Here is an 11,665-nt window from a genome sequence, read left to right as displayed (position 1 = left end):
AGACGAGATAATAAAAACAATTTCAACGCCAGGGAAACTCTTCTCTGATTGCAAAAGAAGCCTTGTTTATCATTCCAAAGTATTGTTGCCAGAAGCAGTATTATATTCCATAATGTTGTAACTATGTGGTTTGGGACCTGACATCTAAAAACTATAAATGTTTAAACCCTCCTGTGACTTTATGTTTTGTTTTCATCCTATTGACTTACTGAGTGACATCTTTGTGGTGCAAAATACTGTAGTTAAAATCTGTGCAAAAGTACTGTAAAATGCATTATAAACTGTCAGTATAATTAAATTTTACGCTTTTCTTGAACAATGTGCGTTATAAAAAGGTGATTATTTAACTAGAGTTTAATAAACTAAGCGATGCAGAAATAGTTTGCTTTTTATTTTGCACATTGCTGATGATGTGTCAAACTAAACCACACTGCCTGATCATAATGAAGTATATAGATGTTTTTGCACAGATCTATAGTATCTGTCCAGTCATATGGTCCATCACATTAGATGTTATATAGTATCTGTCCAGTCATATGGTCCATCACATTAGATGTTATATAGTATCTGTCCGGTCATTTGGTCCATCACATTAGATGTTATATAGTATCTGTCCAGTCATATGGTCCATCACATTAGATGTTATATAGTATCTGTCCAGTCATATGGTCCATCACATTAGATGTTATATAGTATCTGTCCAGTCATATGGTCCATCACATTAGATGTTATATAGTATCTGTCCAGTCATATGGTCCATCACATTAGATGCTATATAGTATTTGTCCAGTCATATGGTCCATCACATTAGATGTTCCATAATACCAGTCCAGTCATATGGTCCATCACATTAGATGTTATATAGAATCAGTCCAGTAATATGGTCCACCACATTAGATGTTATATAGTATCTGTTCAGTCATATGGTCCATCACATTAGATGTTATATAGTATCTGTCCAGTCATATGGTCCATCACATTAGATGTTATATAGTATCTGTCCAGTCATATGGTCCATCACATTAGATGTTATATAGTATCTGTCCAGTCATATGGTCCATCACATTAGATGTTATATAGTATCTGTCCAGTCATATGGTCCATCACATTAGATGTTATATAGTATCTGTCCGGTCATATGGTCCATCACATTAGATGTTATATAGTATCAGTCCAGTCATATGGTCCATCACATTAGATGTTATATAGTATCTGTCCAGTCATATGGTCCATCACATTAGATGTTATATAGTATCTGTCCGGTCATATGGTCCATCACATTAGATGTTATATAGTATCTGTCCAGTCATATGGTCCATCACATTAGATGTTCTCTAGTATCTGTCCAGTCATATGGTCCATCACATTAGATGTTCTATAGTATCTGTCCGGTCATATGGTCCATCACATTAGATGTTATATAGTATCTGTCCAGTCATATGGTCCATCACATTAGATGTTCTCTGGTATCTATTTGACTTTGTCAAAGCAATAAAATACCTTAAGTCTTTGCAATGATGGTAAACATTGGTAGACATTTTGGGACTAAGTGGGTTGAAATCTTCCTAGAATTGACACATGGTTGATGGAGGGCCATGACAAAATGCAGGATTTTAGCACTTTAGCCAAGCCTTAATTTAAATAAAAAATCGGATTTATTGAATTTTCCATGGCTATGTTTACACAACCACCTGAAGAACCCAGTTCTGTTTCTATCCCCATATCCAATATTTTTTCTGACTGTCTACACTCAGTTTTACATGTGACCCATATCAGATTTGCGCATTCATGATGTAGCCTCTGAAGAAGCATACAGATGCAATGGTCATTTTCTGTCACTGTTCCTTAACATTTTGGCAGTGATTGTCACGGTAATGGCAGGTCATGTGCAAATCTGATTTGAGCGTCCAGACCGAGATCACTTGTGGAGCCGAATCAGTTAGCTAACTACCTACATTTCAACACATTTTGCCATGGTACAGAGAGAAACATTAGCAGTTTTATAATGCTATTCTATTCTACACACAGTTTAAAGCAAATTTCCTGCAGTTCTACACTTTTTGCTATCACATGTTATCTGGGGGCCCCCAATCCCCAAATCTGTCCGTCAATGCTTGTGTGTGTGCTTGTGTGTTTATCACATATGGACATTTTTTGTTATTTTGTGCCCCAGTGCAATTTCAGGAAGGATGAACGACAACCAGGCAAGTTTCACAATGAACAATACTTGATTTGGAAAAGGGTAGGCAGCACTAACGCTGACTCACTTCAGATTGACAAATGACATTTACTCTTTATGAGGCATCAGTCTCCAAGAGAAATACAATTCTGCCTTTTTTCTACCTTCAGGATTTTTATTGGTAAAACACTGGAGCGTGCAGACCTGGGGAAATGAATTGACTAAAGTCAGTAAACATGGCTATGTCCCAAACGGCACCCTATTCCCTACATAGTGCACTACTTTTAACCAGGGCCCATATTGCTCTATGAAGGAAATAGGGTGCCATTTGGAGCACAGCCTTTGTGCACATGCCATTTATGTAGGCATTGAAATGCAGATAAGATCTTGACGTTTGTTTTTATGTAAAATAGCAGCAAGACAGCAGGTTTAGGAATATCGCCAGTGGTTCTCAGATTTAGCTCAGAGGGCTAATACAGTATTGTGGTGCGCAGGGGACCTAGGTTCAATCCTATCTCATCTTATTAGGAAGCAGGTAACATTGGCTTTGCAGCCTTTTGATATGTCATATATCATTCAGTGTTCAATACAAAATAACAGTTAATTAAATTAGATCTTATAATCAAAAGCAGTGTTTTATGTTGTGGTCCAGCCTTGGAGTGGAAATGTAGGCCTGAATATTTGACTGGGGAAAAGTAACACTAAAGAAATGATGTTTAGAACAAGCGCTGTACATACTGTAAAATAGAACAGGACTTTTCATGGTACTGAACAAGATCAAACAGATTTATTCTCTACTAAAGGTGTTCTATCATAACACTGTTTCATTGGTTATAATGCATACAACATTCACCTTAGATTAATACTCATGACAGTCTTAAACTGGAGTGAAATAGAGTCAGATTTTTCTCCCTTCCACAGTGATAAACAAGTTCCTGAGAGAAGTTAAGGTATATAATTAACATTAATGAATTACATAGTTAACATGAATCCATGTATTAATCGATTAAGCTATACATTTATTGTCTGTAATAAAGGTATTATTGTACAGCCTGGGGGTAACATACACTACATACAATACAACACAGACACTGTAAAGTCTTTCCAATAATAAATAGACCTCATACACATGATCACATGATTCTCCTTCTGGTAAAGATACTGGATATCAGCTAATACAGCACAGATAGAATTGTACAGTTAATGAATAGTCATGAATAGTCATGATTAGAAATGACAGATTACATCACAAAATAACTAACAGATTACCTTTGTTAATGCTCAGGATGCCAAACCAGCATATCAAATATATAAATGCAGATCTGGACTAATAATGCCCAGATATTTGTTATTGTCAACAGTCTCCCTAAACTGATCCTTTACAATCCATTGTTGAGGGGAAAGGAAGTCTGACCAACAATATCAGAATCCTTTGCATATTTTGTGTCTGCTCTGATGGGTGCTCTGGCAGTCATATTTTCATTGAGAACTGAGCTGAATTGACAAAGCTGCAGCCGTGTCCCAAGAATATATTAGGTCTCAGAATCTGAAGACAGGTTCATTTCCTCTGACACTTTTGCATCAACGTTGGCAAGTTCAGACTGGGAGGCAGTGTTACTCCACCTCCTTTTGACACAAATGAATATGACCAATAGAATAAGAATCAGCAGCATCATCAGTAGAACTGAGAGGGTGGACAGATGAACTCTCTCTGCCCCAGACTCCCAACTGACATCCAGCTTGTTGTCCAGACTGAGGTGAGAGGCAGTACAGGTGTAGTTGTGTCTCTTCTTTAGCTCCTCAGTACTGACCTCCAGACTCTGTTTCCACTAGGCAGAACCCTAACGGCTTGAAAACGTTCAATGGAATAGGTGCCTGCATGCTTCGTGCATATATTATGACGATATTTTGTGGCGTTTTTAATCGTTTTGGACTTTTTTTTGGCTGTTCGGGCACACAAATCTATGGGCTTAAAAAACGAAATACAAAAACGTTAGTTGACATGGGCTAGTTGATCTGGACGTTTCTGACAAGTTATAAATATATCTCTAATGTATGCAATGACACATGACAAGAGGAACTGATGATGCACTACCCAATTTCTAAATTGCACCATGTGTATTCTACTACTACAACTTTAAATTATTTTTATAGCCTACCTTTTAGGAGTGGGACGATTTTCATTCGGAGACATATGGGTGATCAATATTTATTTATAGGCAATGTAAAAAAAAAAACTATAGCCTAATCATATTTAGAAAGTCCATTTCATTGGAAAGATAATTTGCCAGTGCTTCTCCGCCCATGCATACACAACAGCCTACTCTATTTCATTGAGACCACACACGCACCTGATCTCGCAGGTGTGGTTACTGAACTTGAAGCAGCAAGAATGATGTCAGTTACACTTGCAAAAAAAATTCATAAAGCATATAGCCTACGTTTTAGGAAGACGATTTGCAGGCAGAGACAAATACTTGGGTAGTAATACTTGAAAAGACGCAACGCTCGCTCACCATAGTAGCCTAACATGAGCACGTAGTGCCTGTTCCTCTTCAATGAGGATAACATATTTTGATTGCACTTCGACACACATTGGACATTGGTCGAGCGCCCTCCACTTCTTTCCATTATCAACATTTATTTACAGACATTGTAGTAAACTACAGTTTAATCATATTTAATTGAATTTCATATTTAAATTAACTGCCACGTTCTCCGCCCATGTAGGCAGCCTACTCTATTTCAATGAGACCACACATAATAGCAATTGAACTCGCACGCCTAACTAGGAGAGAGGCTACTGAATTTGAAGCAGCGAATTATGTGTGTGAATAATGCAGAAAAATATGTCATTTTACTAAGATTGGTAGGGTAACGCATACAAAGCAGAAAGGCAACCGTTTCCAAATCATCTGCGGGACAACAACACAAATACTTTAATCCCAAAATCGTTTGACGACTGCTCCGGCCCACAGCATGAAAAATGCATCGATATCTGTCGGGACCTGCAGTTCCAGGGGGCATCCAGAGGGAATGCAGCCCTCTATTTTAAAACCAAAAACAAATGGAAAGCCTTTGTTTTTACGCGCGTTAACGAGTGTGTACACAATAGATTAGAATGCATGGTACTGAATGAGAGAAAACAGACAGTCTGGAAGCATCAACAGCGTCATGGTGCGTCAAGTTAAAAAGCAAGTCTATTTTTCTCAAGTCTACACAAAGGCTGGTAAAAAGAGCGGTTAAAATGCCAGAAAATAGACTGTTGTTATGTTAAATACACAGTTATGTTAAAATTGACTGTTGCATTGTTATTTCTGGAATTGTTTTACATATACATTTACATAAGTATTCAGACCCTTTACTCAGTACTTTGTTGAAGCACCTTTGGCAACGATTACAGCCTTGAGTCTTATTGGGTATGACGCTACAAGCTTGGCACAACCGTATTTGGGGAGTTTCTCCCATTCTTCTCTGCAGATCTTCTCAAGCTCTGGCAGGTTGGATGGGGAGCATCGCTGCACAACTATTTTCAGGTCTCTCCAGAGATGTTCGATCAGGTTCAAGTCCGGGCTCTAGCTGGGCCACTCAAGGACATTCAGAGACTTGTCCCGAAGCCACTCCTGCATTCTTTTGACGGTGTGCTTAGGTTCGTTGTCGTGTTGTAAGGTAAACCTTCAGCCCAGTCTGAGGTCCTGAGCGCTCTGGAGCAGGTTTTCATCAATGATCTCTCTGTACTTTGCTATGTTCATCTTTGCCTCAATCCTGACTAGTCTCCCAGTCCCTGCTGCTGAAAAACATCCCCACAGCATGATGCTGCCACCACCATGCTTCACCGTAGGGATGGTGCCAGGTTTCCTCCAGATGTGACGCTTGGCAGTCAGGTCAAAGAGTTCAATCTTGGTTTCATCAGACCCGATAATCTTGTTTCTCATGGTCTGAGAGTCTTTAGGTGCCTTTTGGCAAACTCCAAGCAGGCTGTCATGTGCCTTTTACTGAGGAGTGGCTTCCGTCTGGCCACTCTACCATATAGCCCTGATTGGTGGAGTGCTGCAGAGATAGATATCCTTCTGGAAGGTTCTCCCATCTCCACAGAGGAACTCTGAAGCTCTGTCAGAGTAACCATCGGGTTCTTGGTCATCTCCCTGACCAAGGCCCTTCTCCCCGATTGCTCTGTTTGGCTGGGCGGCCAGCTCCAGGAAGAGTCTCATAGCAAAGCATCTAAAGGCTTATGTAAATAAGGTATTTCTGTTTTTTTATTTGTAATAGATTTGCAAAAATTTCAAAAAAACAGTTTTTGCTTCATCATTATGTGGTATTGTGTGTAGATTGATGAGGATGTTTATTTAATTCATTTTAGAATAAGGCTGTAACGTAACAAAATGTGGAAAAAATTAAGGGCTCTGAATACTTTTCTCGAATTCAGTGTATATCTAATTTACACACTTGGGACAGTTTGGGGAGGCTGAGTGGACACTTGGAGATGTCCCTTGACCCCCCCTGACTCCCCTTATTAAACGTCTGTAGTTGTAGCTGTTATATCTGTCAATCCCAGATGTTATTTTTCCCCAGAAGTTTTTGATTTGCTGTGGAAGCCATCTGATGTGTTTCCAGCTCTATTAATCAATAATTGACCTATAGCTTGTCCTTGAAAGATTACTTTAAAAATAAAAGCGGTTACTTTGTGTATGCTTGATCTTGTGTGATATGAACTGTGCCATTCCTATCTATGTTCTGACCATTTCCTCAATCTCCCAGGTGTGTTGTTTCCAATGATACCAAGTTTATGAATATCCTTATCATATAACTGCTCATTAAAAGCAGTTACTTTAAGGTATGTCTATTTAGATGGAAATAGACATTTCTGCCGTTACATTTAAGAGGTTAAATCAATGAAACAGGAAGAGGAAGGGAAAGGTTTGGGGCTACTCTTGACTTTAATAGACTTGTGGAAAAGATCAGTTTCCAGTACAGCTGGTCAAATATTAACCACCATTAGGTATTGTGCTTTGGAATGGGGACTTTGAAGCAGTTAGTTTAGGTTGTTTGTGCTTTGGAATGGGGACTTTGAAGCAGTTAGTTTAGGTTGTTTGTGCTTTGGAATGGGGACTTTGAACCAATTAGTTTAGGTTGTTTGTGCTTTGGAATGGGGACTTTGAACCAGTTAGTTTAGGTTGTTTGTGCTTTGGAATGGGGACTTTGAACCAGTTAGTTTAGGTTGTTTGTGCTTTGGAATGGGGACTTTGAACCAGTTAGTTTATGTTTGTTTGTGCTTTGGAATGGGGACTTTGAACCAGTTAGTTTAGGTTGTTTGTGCTTTGGAAGGGGGACTTTGAACCAGTTAGTTTAGGTTGTTTGTGCTTTTGGATGGATATTACAGTAGCCATCTTTTGTTCTAAAATGTCAGGGTGACAATAAATGATGTATGAATTATATTGCCATACACATATTAAAAACAGCAGCTGTTCATATAAAAGTACAACCAAATACAGTATATTGTAGGTCTTGCTTATGTTTAGTTCCTATAACTTTCCAACCCTAGACTTTTATAATTGACTTTTCAACAACTAACTAAATAGTGCCTTATTCTTGTGGTAGAAAGCAGACATTCTAACAGATTTTGTGTTGCAAAATTCCACTAGCTTTCCCAGAATTCCCATGTTTACCAGAAAGAGTGTTTTGAGGATTCCTTCTCATTCCCTCCTGATTCCGGAAATCTTCCAACCAGGATTTCTGGAAAACCTGGGAATTTTTGTAAAGTTACCAGAATTTTGCAAACGTAAGCAGAGCCAAGACAAGCTAATAAAAACAATTTCAATGCCAGGGAAACTATTCTTTGACTGTAGCAGAATCCTAGTAATGGGTTCAAGTGGAGTCATTTCCCTGGGCGGCTGAACCGACACGCTAATTAGCTAAACTTATTCCTCATTCCTCCTTGCTCGGAAAACCACAGGGATTTCAAACGACAGATCTCTCCTCCTTCCCCCAGCCGTTTGACTTGGTTTGATTCTGTCTTTGTGTTTGAGGGCAATTTCACACCTGAGTGTGAGATATGAGGGAGATAGGAGGAAGGTTACGCCCTAAAACGATGGTGTCTGTGTGTGTCATGAGATGTCACTCGTTTACCTTCGTATAAAATGGGATCGCGCAGTGTGTTCTAGATTAAAGGCTTGTGAGATTCAGCTGGCTGGTGTGACTGTGTGTGTGTGTTTCCAGTTTCAAGTTATAGTGTCACGTGAACAAGTACAGTGAAATGTCTTTGTTGGTGAACTCTTTCCCAACAATGCAGTAATCAATATCAGTAGTACTATGAAGTAAAGTAGATTAAAAAATCACAAGTAAGTAAGTAAGCTATATACAGGGTCAGTGCCAATACCATCTTTACAATGTGCAGGTATTGTGTGTGTGTGTGTGTGTGTGTGTGTGTGTGTGTGTGTGTGTGTGTGTGTGTGTCCTGTGAGTGTGCATAGAGTCATTGCAAAAATAAAAGGGTAAATTCAGATAGTCCGTGTAGCCATTTTGTTAGCGATTTAGCAGTCTAATGGCTTGGGGGTAGAATCTGTTTAGGAGACTGTTGGTGTCAGACTTGGTGCACTGGTACCATACAGCCAGTCAAGATGCTCTCAGTGGTGCAGCTGTAGAACTTTTTGAGGATTTGAGGGCCCATACCAAATATTTTCTACCTCCTGAGGGGAAAGAGGCGCAGTCACGTCTTCTTCATGACTGTGTGCATTTGTGTGGACCATTTTAAGTCCTGGAGTCATGCGTGGCCACGCAGTCATGGGTGAACAGGGAGTACAGCAGGGGAATAAGCACACACCTCTGCATAGAGAGATTGGGGTTTCACAAGGACAACTGAAGGGACAACTGTTTGAGGAAGAGGGGAGGAGGAGGAGAGGAGGGGAGGAGAAGGGAGAGTCAAGGGGGGAGGAGGAAGGTGTGAAAGAAACTAAGCATCATATACAATGACGGAGTAACACACATGCATGCTGAATGAATGTTGTAGTTGTGCCCCTGAAAGCATGTTCAACACGAGAACAACTCCGACCTTTACCACAGAGTGAGTGTCAGAGCTGGAGGCCTCATTCTGCTGTAGAGAGAAACAGGCTTAGAAAAACAGAGGGAGGGAGGGAGGGATTTATCCTTAAAGGAGTTAGACCATCTACATGACAGCCTGTCTCCCTGAGGAACATTTATTTCCTGAAACGTTATTTTATTCTAATTTAACCTGATTAGCATAATGCTCATATGTATTAGCTGGTCTGTTTGCAGACAGTGGACCTAACCTTGAAACCTCAAGCTTGTCAAGATTTTACATCAAGGATTTGTCCCAAGTGGCACCTTATTATTGTTTTAGTACCCTTGACCATAGGGCTCTGGTTAAAAGTAGTGCACTAAATAGGGAATAGGGTGCCATCTGGGTCCCATACCAATAGTGTGGTGAGTTGGACTCGAGCTGCAACACGAAATTCAAAATGGTAGCAGCACACTAACTATTTGTAAGTCTTCTATATGAAATAGGGGTTGATGAGAATGGCCCTTAGGGAACTTAGAGAGTTACCCGTGGGTGAACACTGAGCGAAATGTCATCGGGCTTTCCACACGACCCAATTACGTGTCCAGATCATGTAAGATTAGATTCCGTTAGGTTTTCATTTACAGCTAATTACAATCTCACACCAAGACAACTCGCTCATCCAAAATAGGGTTTTTGTAATTCATAATCATCTTTATTATAGACAGGCTAAATGTAGCACAATCTGGGTTCATATCAAATCGTCACCTGCCGCTAATTTGCCGGTTAATGCTTGTCAATAATCTGCTCAAATCCAAACCGACCCTAGTCCCTAGCCCCTATGCACAGATGAACGTATCGGACAGGTTAAATCACATATCATGGTGATTGCCTTGCTTCATTTTGCCTTCTGATTGGCTAGGAGGTATATTCACCCTATTGCTCACACCTATCCATAGAATAGAGGAGAGGAGTTGAAATTCAGCCAAGCTTGGTTATTCTGTGGTGTCAGCTGAGGCACTTCATAACATGCAAGTCAGACAATCGTTTCACAAGTAATAAATGCACTTGCTAGAGACGTAAGTCATCATAACAGAACATAGAAGTACTAGATCAACATAACCGTTTTGTGCTTAAGCTAATGGGCAGACAACAGCCACAAACAAGGATGATTTATGACTGGAAGAGGACAAGGCTGGGGATGATAGTTCATTGCTATGAGCCACAAGTTATTGGAGTGAGGTGCCTGCTCTACAGTTTGGTGGGCAGTGTAGTGTGTGTGTGTGTGTGTGTGTGTGTGTGTGTGTGTGTGTGTGTGTGTGTGTGTGTGTGTGTGTGTGTGTGTGTGTGTGTGTGTGTGTGTGTGTGTGTGTTTGTGTGTATAGACTGTAACAGATGACATTATTTCCCCACTACTTTGCAATACTGTTTGCCTGACACATTTTCAGACATGACACATGGATAAAGTTTCTCTGAGCCTTATTAGTCTATAAGCTGAAAAACACAGGCCCTGTATCATGAGCAGTACTATTATGTAGACAAAGTCATTGTTATTTTCCTTATAAAATGTACAAAACTTCAGATGTTTTGTAAGATCAATAAATTAACTGAAAAAGTCCTAAAGTACTAAATAGTCTTTCTCTTCATCATCATCATGACCAGTATTGCCTAGTGTGTACAGGAAGCAGTTTACAGGGTGAAGGTGTAGACACAGACTGTAATGCGTCCAGACCATGGTTGATTGTCATCCAGTCCAGCGCTTCTCAAGTACTGACTGATACCAGACAATAGATGTGTTGACAGGCAGTGTTACTGTTTGGGACCATAACTCTCTTCTCCTCTCTTCTACTCTCCTCTCTGGTCAAGCTCTCCTCTCTACTCCTTTCTTTTGTGCATGTGCGTGTTTACCCACGCTTGCGTTCATGTGCATGTCCCTGCGTGCCTGTGCGTCTGCACCCTCACAGATGTAGCTATATGTGTAACAGCACAGCTTGTTCCCCGCTAGTCATCCAGGTGCTGCTCCTCCCAGGTGGAGGTGGGTATAGCGCTGTAGGGGTCCATGATGACACGGGCACAGCGGATGATCATGGCCACCAGGAGAAGGCAGAGGAAGGCCACACAGGCCAGCGTCATGCCCTGGTCCACGTCCACAAACTCTGGGTCGGGAGTGGCCCCCTCCTCCATGCCTGCTGCTGCTGCTGTCGTTGGGTCTCTATGTTGTCACTGTCCTCCGCCGCACACACACACACCTCTACCATCCTGAGAATGGTTCTGGAGGAGGGGGAGGAGGCGGGGGGAAGGGAGGCGGCAGGAGGGGGAAAGGGAGGAGGCAGGAGGGGGAAAAGGGAGGCAGGATGGACAAAAGGGAGGAGGCAGGAGGGGGAAAAGGAAGGAGGCAGGAGGGGGAAAGGGAGGAGGCAGGAGGGGGAAAAGGGAGGCAGGATGGACAAAAGGGAGGAGGCAGGAGGGGG

At 41.0% G+C, this 11,665-nt stretch overlaps 1 protein-coding gene across 1 annotated transcript; it reads right to left on the bottom strand.

The window, feature by feature from the left end:
* Positions 1-10,537: 10,537 nt before the first annotated feature.
* On the bottom strand, positions 10,538-11,459 carry LOC123725243 (cortexin domain-containing 1-like). The gene has a single exon (XM_045690375.1). It carries the CDS (start codon positions 11,376-11,378, stop codon positions 11,196-11,198), a length of 183 nt encoding a protein of 60 aa, XP_045546331.1. The 5' UTR covers positions 11,379-11,459; the 3' UTR covers positions 10,538-11,195.
* Between the last annotated feature and the right edge of the window lie 206 nt (positions 11,460-11,665).

Source organism: Salmo salar, chromosome ssa11 (assembly GCF_905237065.1).
Source record: "Salmo salar chromosome ssa11, Ssal_v3.1, whole genome shotgun sequence".
NCBI classification, from domain to species: Eukaryota; Metazoa; Chordata; class Actinopteri; order Salmoniformes; family Salmonidae; genus Salmo; species Salmo salar.
Note: the sequence above shows the minus strand (reverse complement) of the source record. Positions and strands in the feature narration are given on the sequence as shown.

Coding starts and splice junctions, on each gene's coding strand:
- LOC123725243 (XM_045690375.1), bottom strand. CDS start 11,378: ATGGAGGAGGGGGCCACTCCCGACCCAGAGTTTGTGGACGTGGACCAG.